The sequence below is a fragment of the Acinonyx jubatus genome, chromosome D4 (genome assembly GCF_027475565.1).
Source record: "Acinonyx jubatus isolate Ajub_Pintada_27869175 chromosome D4, VMU_Ajub_asm_v1.0, whole genome shotgun sequence".
NCBI classification, from domain to species: Eukaryota; Metazoa; Chordata; class Mammalia; order Carnivora; family Felidae; genus Acinonyx; species Acinonyx jubatus.
In genome coordinates, this window is record NC_069391.1 from 35,401,559 (window position 1) to 35,418,907 (window position 17,349).

A 17,349-nucleotide genomic window follows, 5' to 3' on the forward strand; every position below is an offset into this window, starting at 1 on the left:
ACCCTGCAGGCCAGATGGGGAGAGGACTTTGGGCCCTGGGGTAAGGGTAGGGGGCATTGTAGTGCATACAGCAGTAATGGGATCTGGGACTTATTCTCACAAATTCAAAAAGATTAAGGGTAAGTGTATCCTAGTGAAGAAGAGATTTCTTCCTCTCTCTGACTTGCTCCCAGAAGCTCCCAGCAGCCCCTTGCTCTTCACATGTCTGTTCCTAAACCAAGTATTGGCAAAGAGAATGGGATCCCCTGGCTAGGCGTGGGCAGTTGTTTAGGGGTGGAATGGATACTGCACGGGGATACCCTGAAAAGACTGTACAAAACAACCAAAATGGGAAAATAAGTTAATGGTTATTTAATACTATTTAGTAGACAAAATCTGGGTGGATTTTGGAGAAGAAAATGGTTAGAAATGACTGACTCAGCCTCTTTAGTTTGTTGATGGTGCCCCTGAGACCCAGGGAGGGCGAGAAACTTGCCTGGGCTCACACAGCAAGTAAGGGCAGAGCTGGGGCTAGAACCCAGGTCTGCTGGCTCTCAACCCTTTTCCCACTGGGCCCTGCCACTGCCCTGCCATGCAGAGGGGCTGGGGCGAGGACAGAGGAGGTTCACTAAGGGCTCTGACTTTGGCTGGGTTTGTAGAGAAAGAGGACCCAAGAAAGGCTGAAAACTGACCCACGGGCTCCAGCTTCCTTTCCTGGGGCTCCTAGGCCTTTGGCTACAGTTACATCCCAAAGGCCACGATACCAGAAGGGATTATGGAGATTCCTGTTTGTTTTTATTTTTTTTTTCCTCCCAGTGAGCAACTGCAGACATAAAGTACATGATGATTTTTAAAGAAACAAACCAGAACCCTTCAAGAAAAATGCAAAACCTCCGAGTCTTCTGTGCTCTGAAGAAAACGCAATGGGTTTATGATCTTTTAAGACACACAAGAGACAGCTTTCTCTTGACAGATGGGAATCTGAGGCTATTTTGCTTCCTCCCCCTTTTCGTGACCAGACCCGATTGTGTAAAGCTTTTAGCTTCAAAGCCGGGTTGTGAATAACATTGGTTTAACCTGAAATTTAAAGCCAGCATTTCTCTGCTCCCCGAGACGGGGCTTCCTGCCCCTTGCTCCCCTGAAGCTAGCTTCCAGAATGTTAATTCTACGAGCCATGGTTGACTAAGCCCAGCACTGGGTCTATTACATATTATTTGATTTGGAGTAGAAAAAAAGATTTAAAGATACCATGCCCCCTGTATACCTTTGTACTTTGCCCATGTCTATCCATATATTTAAGCATACCATTCACATTGCAAGTTCAGATTTTTCTCCCTGGAATAAAATCGGTCTGAGCATTTCTGTAGCTTGTCTCCAAGACCACATTCCCCAACGAAGTCAGACAGCATCTTTGCAGCACAGATGAGAAATGCTATGGAAACTTCCACTGGAGGCTTGGAGGTTCAGACCTGCCCTTGTGCCAGGGATGATTTTCGGATATTCATTTTTATAGCTGTCTCTTAGCATACAATTGGTTTGTTTGGCTCATACTCACTGTGTACCCACTACGTGTGGCTCCCAGAGGCAGGTCAGCTGTGTCCCTGGCCGGAGAATTATGCATCTTTTTGTCAGAGTATTTATCTTGGTTGACACGTGCGCCTTTTCTGGTCTGATTATTTTTCAATTAACATTTCCCTCCTCCACTGAACATAAGTCCATGAGGGCAGGGCCAGGGCGGCTTTTGCCCATCGTTGTATGCCGGCATTAGCACGGCACCTGCTCACTGAGGTTGGTTAAGAGAAGAATGAATGATCGAATGAATGAGGTCAGATAGAGAGGGATGCTGACATTTGCAGACCGGACCTGCGGAATGAGAGTGGTTGTCACAGGTATTCCTGACTTGTTCATTTATCCCATAAATACTCCCCATGGAGCAGACAGAGATGAATTAACTGGGGCTTCCCCTTGAGGCGGCTAATAGCGCAGTGTCAGAGTAAAGAGCCCAGGGGGCTTGACACCTGAGAAAAGGGAGAAAGTGGTCAGAGCCCAGAGAGTGGGAGATGAAGCAGCTGGGGCAGGAAGGAGGGCATCCTGGAGGAGGTGGCACGCCTGCTCACAGGCTGTGTCTGTCCTAGTAACAGGGTACACATGTCAACGAGGAACGGTTTACCTTCCATAGGAGCATGGTGGGCGACCTGTGGGTGACAGCCTGACTCCAAGCATCACATTCAGATGCCCACAAATGCAAATTTCACGTGGCCAGCCCCGAGTCTTTCCAAAAGATGAGTCTTGGGAGCAGGGCTTCGAAAGAACAGCCTGATCTAAAGGAACTAGCATTTCAGGTCCTGGGACTGAGAAGTGTGGAGGGTGATTGTTCCCCAGCCCCTCCTGTGGTCCCTGCACTGCTCCCCCAGCAGGACTCAGATCTTCCCCGTGGCCTTCTGTGGGGTCCAGGGCTGCTAGGCCATCCCCAGCCTGCCTCTCCATGGTCCCCAGGGGTCTCTTCCCCTCACCATCTCTCCCCCGGCCTTTCGATTCCTCATGTCTAAGCCTTTGTAGGCGGTCTCCTCTGCCTGGCATGCCCTCCCCACCCCCACCCTCTTTGCACTGCTGACCCTTGTCCTCTACTCTCACTTCAAGCATGACTTCCCCTTGGAAGACTTCTCTGGCTCCTCCCCATGCGGTCACACCCCTTCCCCATTCATTATCCATAGTCCTATGCATATATTTCTGGACCCTTTTTCTACTTGGCAGTAATCACAGTTTGTAGCTGTATGTCTGTGGGAGTACTTGGCTACAGTGGCTGCCCTTTCTTGTTTGGAAAGAGGGGCCTGTCTTAGTCATCATTGGATCCTCTGTTGTTTTTTCTAAACATCACTTGGTGCAGAGTAAATACTTCATCAATACTTGTTAAATGGGTGATTATACGTGTAGAAGTGTCCCCAGCCTCCTAAGGAAATGACAGACATTAGGCATCTGCACTAGGTGACAGGGTAGACCTACCTCGCCTCCCTTCCTAATGGAGAAAGCAGGGGTGCTGGAGGGGCAAGGGCAGCAACAGGGTCATAGGTCAGGGCACATGCCTGGAGAGGTGGTCTTTCCAGCTTGCCGTCTTCCACGAGGAGCGTCTGGGTCACCAGGACAGCCAGGACCCTCTCCCAGGCTTGGCCCATGGGTGCTATGGTTGACTTTCAGAAAGCCAGAGTGGGATGTAGTGAGTCTTCCTAGATGGCCAGGGCCCCGCCAGGCTGTCTGTGCCTGGAGTACCAGAGCTGTCCTCAGGGAGATAGGACTCCAAGGACCCCCAGTGCATATACCTGAGTTGGCCCTGTGCCCTGAGCCTTTACTCTGTGCCGGGACCTACTCAGTGACCAGGTGGTGACCTTGCCCACAGGGGTCCTCAGCAGAGCCACCCTCAGCTCCCTTAGCGGGGGTGAAGTTCTGCCTTCCAGAACTATGGGCTGTGCAAAGAACCCAGCCTATGAATCCCACGGGGGAGGGATCGAGCCTGAGGACATCTGTGGGAGGACAGTCTGGCTGGCACATCTAGTGGAGCAGACTGAATTGGTGGGGCGGGGGGAGGTGGACACTGTCCAACTGGGGGCAGAGCAAGACCTGGGTGGGAATTATCAGGAAGGAGCCTTCATGAGGAGTTTGGGGCCTGGCTGGCAGGATGGGGCTGGGGAGTATCAGTGAAGTTGGTGGGCAGAGACGTCTCTTACGATCAGATGTGGTTCCTCTGACAGGGAGAAACTTGATGGGAGCACTGGGGATCCCGGGCAAGATCATACTTGAGCAGGAGTGACTGGGGCCAGGATGACAGGCTAGAGCAATAACTGAGGAGGAGCATGATGAGCTGTCCTCTTGAGTGTGTGCGTGTGTGTGTGTGTGTGTGTGTGTGCACATGTACATGTATCTTTGATCCTTTGATAATAGGGTTATTTGGCAGATGCCAACCAATGGGAGAGCACAGACAGGGCTGTGAGCTCCCACATTCTGCTAGTCTTGCTGTCCTTGTAGGAATAGCCCCCATGGGGATGGGCCATGATGGAAAAAGGGACTCTGAGGATGATATCCTATGGACAGGAACAGGCAGGGACCGGTCTTGTGGAAGACTAATGTCCCAGGTTGCCAGTGGAGGCGCCCCAACTCTAGGCTGGGGGACATCAGCCAGAGAGCCCAGCTTTCATCGTGGTCCATGTGTTGGGGTATGTGGTCATTCAGGCTGTAGCCTAGCCTGTGGTATCCTCTTGGATCCAAATGGAGCTGGGATCTGTTTTCTCAAGGGGCTTTATGAGCTGCCTCTGAAGGCCCTTCCCGTAGAGGAAGGTGCTCTGAGCTGTCAGCCTCCATGGAGGAAACTGGAAAGCCAGCATTCGTGTGAACACCCAAAGCTGGTGACTTCGCTCAAGTGTCAGACCCTGCATTGCATTTGCCCCCAGATAGGACAGTTAGGGAGACACCAGCTTTTGGCTCATCTCAGTGACACAGCTTCCCACTGCTTCAAGCTCCTTGGTTGGGCCTCCTTCCTCACACGAGTGGGGCTCTGACATGATGGATGAAGTCTGGGGCAGCATGTGCTGGCAGAGGGGGATGTAGGAGAGAATCAGGCAAGGCCTGTGTGAGGGCCAGTGAGAGATCTGACAAGCGCTGGTTTCCCTTGGGCTCCCCAGTGGCAAAGGCAGATGCCTCACCTCTGGGCCTGACGCCTCACCTCTGGTCAGCCCTGCATGAGCAACCGGGTCCTACAGGGCCCTGGGGGATGCACGGCCCTCGAGGCCATTTCCTTGCTTGAAACTTTTGCCCTCCTTGCTGTGTCTTTCACTTTGAGTGGTTCAAGCTCAAGGCTCACAAAAAATATTTCTTCCCGTTTTCTTTTTTATTGGTAATTCATAATATTTTCTTTGAAATGTAAGCATCGTCACCAGAGATGGTGACAGTGTGGAGAGCTAACAATATAGAACACATACAGAATTTAACCCTTGGTAATTCGTGTTTTTGAGTAAGTGGTACCTTTAAAGTTCTGCAGTAACACAAAACATAAAACAAAAAAAGCATCCCCCCCTTCACCTCTATCCCCTTAGTTCCCACCTCCCGGAAAGGAATGGGTAAGTGCTCTAAATGTTTCTCATGGTGCCCTCCAGAGTTCCTTTTGTATATGCATACACAAAATGCGTGGGAAGTCTTATTTTCTTCCTCTTATTTTTTACACAAAAGGTTATATGTTATACATGCTGTGCTGTACCTGGTTTATTTTTCATAGGACAGTGTATCTGGAAGATCTTTCTGTATCAGTTCACGGTGGGAGTCCTTGTTCCCTTTTGCAGCGGCTCACCGTGTGAGCACACCGTAACTCATTTAACCAGCCCCTGCAAATAAATTCATGTGTTGTTTCCAGTCTTTTGCAACTAGAACCTTGCACGCATATCACTTCCCGTACGTGTGGGTCTAGTGGTAAAAAAACATTTCCAGAGGCGCAACTGTGTCATCAAAGGATATGTGCATTTGTGACTTTGATGGATTTTGTCAAGTTGTGTATCGTGGGTGTGTGACCGGTGGGCTCCCACCAGAATTGTACGAAAGTGGTGTCCTTCCCCACAGCCGTCTTGGCACGGTGCTTTAGTGACTGGTCATGTGATGTAGTGGCAGATGTTCTGGGTTAAGGGCTTTGGCTCTGGGACAAAACCGTACCTCCATGGGGTGGGGGAATCTTCATTATAGAAGAGGAAGTGGCACCTGGTACTTAAGCCTTCCAGTCAACCTGAGCTCTCATCTTCAGGTGAATTGACTTTAATTCCTCGGGTCTCAATTTTCTCATCTGCAAAATGGGGAAAATAATGTTACCTACCTTGGGGTCGTTGTGAGTTTTAGGTGAGATGATGCATGTAGAAAAGGCTTCACATGGTGCCTGGCAGGTGGCTATGGGAGGCTGGCTCTGCACTAACCAGCAGGGTAACCTTGACTGAGGGCCCCCTTGTCTGAGTCCCTGTCTGTTTCCTCTCTCGTCAGGGAAGGAGCTGGGCTTGTGGGTCTCTCAGGCTGTCTTCTCTCACCAGCTGACGTGACTTTCTTTAGCAACTTGTGTAACCTGCCCCCCCCACCCCTTCCTCTCTCATGCTCATCAAAGGTATTCAGGAGTCTCCGGTGCCGAACGGCCACTCACTGCCAGGCAGAGACTTCCTCCGGAAGCAGATGCGGGGAGAACTGTTCACGCAGCAGCAGCTGGAGGTGCTGGACCGCGTGTTTGAGAGGCAGCACTACTCGGACATCTTCACCACCACAGAGCCCATCAAGCCCGAGCAGGTACGCCCCACGGCTCCCTGCCTGCCGTACCCCCAGCCAGTCGCAGACCTGGGGGGGGGCCCTCCCGAAGGCGTTTGGCGGGGTGTGGGCGGGAATGCCGGGTTCTACTCAGAGGCGGGCTTCTCGTTGTTCTCGGCCCGACTTGGACGGTTGCAGCGTCCCCTAAGGTCAGAAGGACTTGTCTGGGGTTCTGGCAACTTCTTGCCCTGGTGCCTCTGTCTCCCTGGCCAGCCTGTGGGGTGGGGGCGGGGTGGGGCATGGTCACATGACTTGTCTGGCTGCTCTGCTTTTGCTGAATGGCGTCCTTTCCCCAGGCTCTCAGCACAGAGCTGGTGTCATGACCTTCTGGGCCACTGGAGGTGGTCTTGGGTCACCATCCTGCCAGTCAGGATGAAGATGGAAATACGGTCACAAAGCAAGTTATAGTGGTGCCAGCGTGTACCCCACCGTCAGCCCACGCGTCAGCTCGCCCTGGCATGCTTTTAGAGACCGAATCCAAGAGTCTGGAGAGGGGGAAGTGTCTCACTGGACAAACTCCCAGCCGGGTCATTTGCAAGACAGGGAGAGAAGTAGAAGGATGACCCCTTGCTGACCGTGGACAGACAAGCAGTCACTGTTTTAGCTATGGGACCAGAAAGATCTGCCCAGTGAGAGGCTTCTGGGGCCTGGATAAGGTCCCTAAGTACCAGATGCAACTCGAGAGACTATTTCCTGATGCCCAGTCTGGGCTGGTTACCTGGCAGGCATAGGCGGCTCAGATATGGTCCCCGCCTGCCGAGAGCTCCCATCTGGTGAGCAAGTCAGAGACCTAGCTAGCTGATCCTGGTGCTGAGGACTGGCCTCGATGAGCTTCCTTTACATGCTAATTAGATGGGGCTTCTGAAGTTTTCCCATAGAGCCAGTCAAAACCCTGCAGGCTGTGTGCACAAGCTCCCACGGAGGGGAAAGGGACCAGAGGGGATGTTGAGTAGGGAGGAGTGAGCAAAGCCTCCAGGGCCACCATCCTATGACAGTCTAGCTGTCTGAGCAGTTCTTGTGAGGGCTCTCACAGACCATCTAGCCACTTTGTTTTCATATGGAGAAACCGAGGCCCAGAGAGGCAGAGACTTGTCTGAAGGCCACACGGCAAGTCATGTATTCACTCAACAAACACCAAGGAGTATCACCTGTGTGCAAAGCATGGCACCAGGCACTAGGTACTGTGAGTGAACAAGACAGGCTTGGACCTGCCCTCAGGGAACCTATAGGTATGTGGAAGAATCCCATAAGTAAGAATAACCCCAAAGGTCATGGATTACAGATGTGCTAGGTGCTGAGGTTCTCTGAAAGAATAAAGCACAAGCTGAGCCAGCCTGGAGGCCACCATGGCTTCTGGGGGGAAATGCTTTTATGCTGAGCCCTGAGGGGTAGGGCAGGACAGGAGAAGGGACACGGGGTGGGGGGGAATGTGCCTGGCAGAGGCAACAACAAGGGCAGGGGCCTCGAGGTAAGAGGGGGCACGGCAAGGTGAGGAATGGAAAGAGGGCCAAGAGAGCCACTGTGCCTGGGCTTCAGGGTGTGGGGGCGTGGGAGTGTTGGGGAGATGGGCCAGGTCTCGTACGCTGTGGTCAAGATTTTGGTCTTTCTTCTACACGTAAAGTGTCCCGTGGGAATGAGGTGGTCCTGTGGGCTGGACAGAGCTGATCCCACACATTTTAGACCTTGAGCTTTCAGGTAAAGAGTCTGTTTCCATCACAAACAGCCTCTCTCCCTGCTCAGAGCCCTTCTGAGAGGTGGCCAAAGCCACATTCCGTCTGACACAGGAGGAGAAAGAAAAGGAGCCTTCCTTGGATGAAGCCTACCTTTCCCTCCAGAACTGGGGAGAAAATGTATCTTCTAACCATCGACAAGATCACATGATTTGAGAGACTAGCAGAGGGTACAGAGGCAAGCTTTCAACTCCCTCATTTTTTAGAGGCCCCGAGAGGGGACAGGGTTTGTCCAGGGTCACCCAGCAAGTGAGTGGAGAAGAGTGAGGGCCCAGGCATCTACACTCAACCTGGTCTCTACTTCATGAAGCCTCTAGCACTTGTACTAAGTTCCTGTTTACTTCAGGCAGGCATTCAGTGTTAGAGACTGGATTTCCCTTGATTCTTAACGGAATTCAGAGTCTGCATCATTTTAGCTTCGAATGCCCAGGAAATCTGGGCAGAGACTGCAGGGCATCATAATTGGGAGGAGTCCAGAAGCCATCCGTGTATTTCCTCACTTGCTTAGACATTCATATGTTCACTTATCCGACGTATTTCTCGCATGCTGCCTGTGAGGTTGGCACAGTGCCAGGCACCCAGGGGGACAGAGGGATGAGTCAAGCGTCAACTCTGTCTGCCCACACTCTCTCAGGGGCCATGTGACATGGATCCAGAACCTGAAAGGCAAGGGAGAAGGTTCTGCGGGCACTGATGAATGGGGAGGTTGCCTCATTTGGGAGCATCGGGGGAGGAGTTACAGAGGAGGCAACATTGAGGGACAGGTCCTGATAGGCCCCTGTAGAGATGCGGCCTGGTGGGGAGGAGACCGAGTTACAAACTCTGCAAGGGCCCTGTTCCTAATGGTCTTGCTATGCAGTGTCCTTCAGAATGGCGCGGACACGACCGCGGGCCTGTGTCTGTGTGGGCTCTGAGGCGGGGCCTGCGGGCCAGCGTGTGGCGGGATAATGACTGACTCAGTGCTTTCTGGTTAATCTGCTTCACCTCCCCGTAATGTGCCGTAATGAGGAGAGATGGAAGGTGAGGCCACAGGGCTGCCAGGCACACACACAGGCACTGGACTATGAATGACGTACCCTCGCTCCTGGTTCCCAGTCACTGGACAAATGACAGCCAAAGCAAGGGGCCACAGACCGGGAAAGAGTGTGTGTCAAGGGTACAAGTTGCCGTACAAGGTTGACACACAAGGGTATGAACCCCCTTGTGCCCACTCTCTGCTTTGCCTTGTGAGCCCCAGAGCAGCATGGCATGGTGGTGGCACCGAGAAGGGGGCCTGGAGCTCCGGCAGCCAAGGGTGGCGTGTCTTCTATACGTGAGCAGACCTGTGTCTCCATGGCCTAGTGGCCTTGGTGGGGTCTTGCTGTCAGTTTCACTGAGCAGCCTGTGGGGAAGAAAGAGCTTCATCTGGCTTTGGGGTTGAGGGAGTTCGACTTGAGTCCTGGCTCCGCCCTGTTGGGCAGGTGGCTTTTTCTCTGGACCTCAGTTCCTTATCTGTGGTGGCCGTAATTGTGATTTTGCCAACAACAACAATAGCACAGCAGCAACCCAACAACAGTGGTCGTCCCCACCTAAGCAGGGTACTGTACTGTTTTCAAAGCCCTTTCACATCCATTCTCCCCTTGGACTCACAATTTAAGTGCCTGCTGAACAGTGTGGGCAAGATTGGTAAGCTCCATTTCACAGATTAGAACATTTTTTCCCATTCACCCCATTTTCAGCCCAGGGAGCTTCCAGGACTTGTTGAGGCCACAGAGCTGGAACTTGACTTCGGGGTCTTCTGTCCTCATTCTGTGCTAGATGGCTGCATGGGCCTCCCTGTCCCCAAAAGATTCTAGGAGCGTTTTCTAACTGGCTGGTTCTGGGGACTGGCCTTTGGCAGCCGGAGTCTGCCTGTCATTCCAGAATCCTCAGAGTCTTTCCTCCCCATGGGCTCTGGTGGTCAGATCCTCCTGAATTGCCTACCCAGCCCAACCACTCATGGGAAGAACATTCGAGGCCAGGCTGGGGTCCTACCAGTCACACCCACACCCACCTTGCTGCTGTTGCCACCCAGATCTGCCCTGGGTGGGTAGGGCAGGCTTCCTGCTTTTATATGGAAATTTAGTAAACCCTTGGCCCTGGGTGTAATGTGTACATACTTCTGGGGCAATGAAACACTTCCTTTTCAAAATGGTTATTGAAAAAGCAATTCTGTTTTCCCTACATGTGGAGTGAGTAAAAATCACCCTGAAGGGGAAGAGGAAAAAAAAAAAAAAAAGAAAAGAAAAGGAAAGAAACAAGTGCTGGTGGTGAGTGAAACAGTGGAATCTGTTTCAGTAAAACTCGCGGTGACGCTGTCGCCTGCCTGCTCCTAGCTGGAGCTGGTCCCTCCTCCAGCCTCAGCAGGAAGGCCGCCTCGGAGCTCAGCCTGCCGTATTTACTCTCGGCAGACTATTAACCAACACCAGGCTATTAATCTGGCTTTTGAGCCTTCACTAAAGCCCATAAAAGCTCACAGTTGTCAAATGGAGTTCATTTTAATTTCCTTTCAATCACAGTAAATTATTCAGGTGATAAATCAGCTGGAGCAGCCTCCTGGCTGTAATAGAAACCCTAATTCCTGGCTAATTATCCAGCCCATTGCTGCCAACAGATCAATACGGGCGCAAAATGGAACCGGCCCAGGGCCCTCCCTCCCATCGGGCCAGAGACAGAAAGACAGCTGGGGAAGGGGACGTGCTGCTGACCTCCCGGGAAGTTCAAAGGTCATGGGGGGTTAAACTGGGAGAGGGCCTGTCCCTTGTCTGAAAGAGAAAGCCACCAGAAATGCCTCCCACTTGCTTATGCTGCTTTGCCCCCTGAATGGTGGTTTCTCTCCAGGCTGGTGGCCCTGGGCCGAGCATTGCCTATTCCTGTGGGTGTCCTACTCCTGAGTTTCTGAGCATAATTGAGCTTGATCATCAGAGATGGTCTGAACACCTACCTGACTCAGAAAAAGGGCTGGGACTGTAGGGAAAAAGATGAGGTGCTGGACATGCTTCCTTTCTTCAAGGAGCTCGTTTTCCTCTGTAGTGGGTCCGTGCCCATCAGAAGGAGGTGAGGTACGGAGAGGAGGGACTGAGGAGACCAGTGTGCTGGGCTGAGGAAGGGGGAAGGCTTCCTGGAGGAGGTGCTGTTAGTGCTGTGTCTTGAGGGATGGGCAGAATCTAGATCTGTGGAGATGGTAGAGATGGCCGGAGGGGGCATTCTAGGCAGAAGGACAATGTGGGCAAGGGCATGAAGCAGTGTAAGATAGCAGGGAACTGTGGGCCAGTCTAGGTAGTTGAATGGAGGATGGGTGAGAGGCAGTCTGGATAAGAGGACTGGAGAAGTAGTGGGTCAGCCAAACTCCAGAGGGCTGGCATGTGGAGGTGAGGAGGTCTGACTTCGCTGTGGGGGGAGTGGGCCCCAAAGAACCTTGTGTCCGTGGCCTGGAGTACTCTGCTCATCTGGAGGCGACCTTCCCTGGGACTCCTGCCTCTTGCCCTGTCCCTGCTGCTATTGTCAAATCTCTCTTTCTGAAGCCCATCCTCACCTGGGAGTCCCTCATGGTTTACCGACTCGAGACCCCAACCTGGGCCCTTCATCCCCGTCATGGCCCTTCACTGCCCCCCCGCCATGCACCTCTGCTTGCCCACAGGATGCTCTGGCTATGGCCAGGCCTGACCTCTCATTGCCCCTTGTGGGCTGGGCTCCTTCTCTGTTTGAGGGTGCACGGACTATGGGCTTGTGTGTGGGGTGCATGTGTGTGCATGTATATGAGTGCGTGAACAGCAGGGATAGCTCCGAGCAGGCAGAGTGGCAACTACTGCGATTATTATTACTTTCTTAATGTTGTTATTCTTTTAAAAAAATGTTTATTTGTTTATTGAGAGAGAGAGAGAGGGTGGGTGCGTGTGCCAGCAGGGGAAGGGCAGAGAGAGAGCAAGAGAGAATCCCAAGCAGGCTCAGCGCCCTCAGCACAGAGCCCGATGAGGGGCTTGATCCCACAAACTGTGAGACCATGACCTGAGCTGAAATCAAGAGTCAGATGCTTAACCGATTGGGCCACTCAGGTGTCCCTTACTGTTGTTGTCTTACTCCAAGCTCCTGCTCACTGTTGCCCTGCATAGACTATTCCTTCGGTCTGTTTCTAAATCTACCCTGTCGGGGCCCACCAGGAGTGGCCTTCACTGACCCAGTTCAGCCAGCACTAAGTTGCTTCTTGTCTAAGTTCATGAAAGCATCAAGTCCTAATCATTACTGTAGTGATGGTTGTAACAATGATGTATTCATTGCTTGCCGTGTGTCTGGCTGTGTTCTGAGGAGCACTTTCCTTGCCCCATGTCATTACAAAGTCATAACAACGCTATTATTTGTGCAGACAGGATGGCTTAGTGAGGTTAGCAGTAATGTCGCCGAAGGTATGTAGTAAGTGCCGGGGCGAGATCGGAGCCCAAATCCCTGGCCCCAGAGTCCAGGCTGGTGGCCACTGGGTCGCTCCCATTGCAACACAGTCAGGCTGCCCACTGATTCTTACAGGTGACCAGTTTCCTGGGAACACACCTGGGGGTTCACTCTACTCATCCTGGAAGCCAAGCATGGGTTAGAAAGTGGTGGGGCCGCCACAGGCACCAGTGTGGTTTCTGGAGGTATGAACAGAAGTCTGAGGGCAGTGACTGTGCTGTTCCACTCTGATCTGGTTTTGCTCTGCTTACCCCAGCCTTCCCCTGCTAAGGCTGTGCTCAGAACCAGACTCCTCCTTTGCGGATACAGTAGAGAACATTTAGAAGAGACGATTGAAAACTCTTTCCTAGGAGGGATGACTGGAGAAATTGGGGCTGTTTGGTCTGAAGAAGGGAAGACTTGGGGATGTGAGCAGGGAAGGAGGCAGGCTGAGAGAACTTTCTCATAGCCCAAGCTTCCTAACCAGTGGAGTGGGCCTCCTTGTGAAGTAGTGAGCCTCCTGTCACCAGAGGCATGTAAGTAGAATCTATCCTTATTCATATTTGCTGTATTAGAAGTTTAAGAATCCACTGAGGACTTGATTAGCTAAATGTCAAGGCTCTTCCAACCTGAAAGAATAATTCTAAGGCATGGAGAGCAGGAGGGGTTTGGTGGGTGGGAAGGTGAAAAAAGACCTTTAAAGCTGCCAGGTGGAAGGGGCGCTCAAGGGATGTTTCCCCTCAGGAATCCTCACTGGGGTGGGACAGCCTGGGGCCCGGGACCCGTGGCCCTGAGTGGCAAGGGGCTGGAGGCTGCAAGCTCTCGGGAGGCTAGTGATGAAGCCAGCTCCTCTCGTGCACAGAGCAGGGTGGAGGCTTCTGGTGAGGAAGTCTGGATAGTGGTGGCTGCCGCCAGCCTCACCATGCACACAGGGTACTGGGTATCCTCTGCCCAAGAGCTCAGAGCCAGACCCCTCAGGGAAGGAGGGTGGAGAGGACTAAACAGACCTGTGTCCTGCCAACAGGTGCCAGCTTGCAAGGGGCTGGGAGAGTGATGCATAACTTAAGATAAAGGGATCACTACTTAAAACCCACAACAGCTAGCAGGGGAGTCTAGCTCGCAATGGCTCTGCAAAGCAGAGCGGGATCTTCATGTGGCAGATAAGGAAACTGAGGCAGAGAGAGAGTAAGTCACATGCCCTAAATGATGTAGCTCGTAAGATTGCCCCATTCTCTGCTCCCTGCTTTTTGCGGGTGTAGACTGTCCTCTGGAGTCAGCGCCCTTTACTCTGCATGTGCAGACACTTCCTGATTGATTTATTGGCTTCATTCAGCAGATATTTATTGAGCACCCCCTCTGTGCCAGGAACTGTGCTAAGCGTTGGGACAGAGCAGCAACAAAGACAAACATCGTTCCCAGAATTGACCCTATAGCAAAGGCGACAAATTTTGACAACATTATTCTACCAGGAAAAATGGTGTCATTACCAGGTATCACAGAGTATGATAGGTGCTCTGAAGAGAAAGACCAAAGAGTAAAGAGTGGGACCTCATCTATATGGGGGGAGGGGCATCAGGGAATGTCTCTCTGAGGATGCACCTTTGAGCTCAAGAAGGGGAAGTGTGGCAGGGAACAGTGTTCTAGGCAGAGGGAACAGCCTATATAAAGGCTTTGGTGGTCTAGTAACCAAAAGATGTCCTGTGGGGCTGGTAAGCATGAGAGGCAGAAAGCGGCCTGTGGTGCAGGTAATGAGGTGGTGGGGGTCAGATGTGGACTAGGGCCATGGCTTTGGGTTTTGTCTTGAGAGCAAAGAGAAGATTGTAATTTGTAAACCAGGACTATCAGGATCTAATCCAATACAGATTAGAAGGTTATTCTGCTGCTATGAGGAGACTTGGAGGGTTGGGAGACCAGGAGGCTTATTTGCCAGGTGCAGACCAAGTCGCTGGTCCCCTGGAGATAGTTGTCAGCCCTGGCTGGGGTTGGCCTTCTCTCCAGTCTTGGGGCGCTGACTGGGAACTTGTGTGGCCCTGTGATGCATTGCTTCTCCCCTTTCTTCTCTGCTCCTTTACCTCCTCCCACCTACCCCCAAAGCCCCCAACTCTGCAGCCAGGCCCCCAGGTTACTAGAGTTGAGCTCAGATTTGATTGTGAGCTTTCTGATGGTCAAAGCAAAGCGGGAAGCAGTCATTTGTGTGCTTCTCATTATCCACCAGGGGAAAATAGGACACTTCTCCCAAAGGAAGCCATGTTTTTTTCGGACAGGGTGGAAGGGAATGGCCGCATGGGTTTCCAGTGGGGGCCCTGTGGAGGCCCTGGGCACAATCCTCAACCACACCCACAGAGGTGCCGCAGAAGGTTTCAAAGGGATCTGTCTTACGGATGAATGTGATGGCCACATGCTAATCAGTGCATTTCTGCATGGGCCTGGCTGCTGTGACCATAGGGCTTGAGAATGCAGCTTTTCCAGTAGCCTAAGTTAAACTAAGAAAAATCCCAGACATTCTGGGGCACCATTCCTAGATTTTCCAATTTGATGCTTGGAAGATGTGCCACTATCTTGGGGCTTTGTGACTTCCCGCCACCCAAGGGTACCTCAGGGCAAATGTCCTAAGCAGAAGGTTTGGGCTATAAGAGTGTACCTCATCATCAACTCAGCTCTTGACGACAAAGAGAGTTTAGTAGTTTTGCATTTGACTTCTTTGCATTGACTTTGCATTTGGGCTTGCTGTGCAGGAACTTGGGGATGTTAAAGGAGGGAGGAATCATAAATTTTAGAGATGAAAGAAGCAGAGGGCTTACCCACGCAGTTGCAGATGGACAGGATGGAAGTAAGAGGGCATGGCTAGGCCTTCCCATGGGAAGCAGGTACCTTCTGACCTAGTTGTACATAGAAGCCTGATGCCAGAGGAAGACTTCTGACCTCAAGGCATGGTGGAGGTGGCCCAGTAAATGTCCTGGGCTTTGACGGGTCAGAGGAGTGACTCTTACCATGGAAAGAGCCATAAGAGTGGAGAGGATGGTAGCAGCAAGGATAAGGGCACTTGTCTTCCCAGTTCTTCCCAGTTCTTCCCTGAGGGCAGAAAACCCTTTCTTTTTTAAAGTTTATTTATTTATTTTGAGAGAGAAAGAGAAAGAGAAAGAGAGAGAGACACAGAGAGAATGAGCAGGGAAGGGACAGAAAGAGAGGGGGAGAGAGAGAGAGAGAGAGAGAGAGGGGGAGAGAGAGAGAGAGAGAGAGAGAGAGAATCCCAAGCAGGCTCCGCACTGTCAGCACAGAGCTCAATGCAGGGTTCGAACTCATGAACCGCAAGATCATGACCTGCCAGAAACCAAGAGTCAGACACTTAACCGACTGAGCCACCCAGGCGTCTCTAAAACCCCTTTCTGAACACTGAGATGCAAGCAAGATTTAACTTAGATGTCATCTTGCCTTTGGAATGAGTTAATAACAAGGACTGTGCTGGAATTCTTGCTCCCAGATCCCTAGAGGTTCTTGGTGCCTCTAGACCAGCCATATTCTCCCTTAGCCTTCTGCTGTTGTCATCTCAAAGTGACCCAGGGGTGAAACTACATGGATTCTGAGGCCTCAACCTTTTTCACTTGCTCTACTCCCTTAGAGTCTTGCCTAGGGATGCCCGTTTCTTCCTGAACAGCTGTTAAAATATTTCCTAAACAACGGAATGTTCTGAGTATTCTTTGTGTTCCTGTGGGTCAAGCAGAAGGGTGGCTTCCCAAGAAAAGTCATTGGGTCTGTTTGGCGAGATTGAGGAATGTCTGAGGGAACACTGAGGAAGTTGCCATAGTGAAAAAGTGTCGGACAGGCCCCCGGGCTTTCGTGATGCCTCTTGGGCTCGTCATTTCCCTCTGGGTTATGGTTTCTGCATTTGGGGTGGGGGATTAGACCGCGTCATCCTTGGGATTCATTCCAGCTCTAACATTTCTGTGAGATATAAAACAAATTAGAAACCCATCTCTTACTTTTATTTTGACTTGTTTACAGTTTTTCTTCCCGTCTGTTCCACTCTTTTAGATGACAGTCAAATTCTGTGTATCGTGGGGTTTAAAGATTACAAGCAAATTGTCAAAGAGCTGCCTGTGCCTTGCTGGGATGTTCTTTCATTCATTTATTCATTCATTCATCCAAGACATTTTTATGGCTATGCCACGTCAGTGACATTGACCACCTGTGCTGTGCCGTGTGGCATAAAGTAACAGCGATAGACGCAACCAAAGGTGCTGTGTGAAAATTGACTTTGGGGGTAGAGATATTTCCCCCTACACAAGGCTAAGCAATATTTGTAATTTAAAAAAAAGGCAAAAAAGAAAACAAACAGAATATTCTACTCATAGCTTGTTTGTTTTGAGAGTGCACTGGAAGTTTGGCTTAAGGAATTTGGCTGTTTACAAAGCTCTCAAGCACACACACACAGACGCACACTTTGTTGTTTTGTAAATTATAAAAAAAAGAACACAGATTTCTGATTCTGATAACAAGGTCTCAGCTATTATAGGCACCTCTTTCTTCTTAAACAATAGAAACACTGGATCAAATATAAGAATGAAATATTTTTGACATATATCTGATGTTGCATTAAAGAGAGGGAAGTCCTTGGGGGCTGGAAATTAGGAAGGAGCTCAGAGCCAGAACTTGAAGTGCATGAGCTAATATCCCAGTGGCTCAGGGTACTTACTGGTCCTGGACATAGTTCATAGTGAACAGGGTCTGGGGGTGTTGATGCTGGTGCTGAGACAGAAGATTTGGCTTGAGACCTACGTGATAGGGGAGTTGGAAGTGAACTGTCTGTAAAAAACTTGAAACCTGGAAGGATGGCACTTTCCATGAAGTGAGCAGTGGGCCCATTTCACCTCCAGAC

General features: G+C 51.2%; 1 protein-coding gene across 2 annotated transcripts in view; it reads left to right on the plus strand.

Annotated features, from left to right (window-relative positions):
- PAX5 (paired box 5) overlaps positions 1 to 17,349 on the plus strand; it is a 193,838-nt gene that overhangs the window by 57,758 nt on the left and 118,731 nt on the right. For both annotated transcript variants that reach the window (XM_027039454.2, XM_015079494.3), the window contains exon 6: positions 6,107 to 6,282. In XM_027039454.2, coding sequence (XP_026895255.1) covers positions 6,107 to 6,282 — 176 coding nt within the window. The remainder of the gene's footprint in view (positions 1 to 6,106; positions 6,283 to 17,349) is intronic.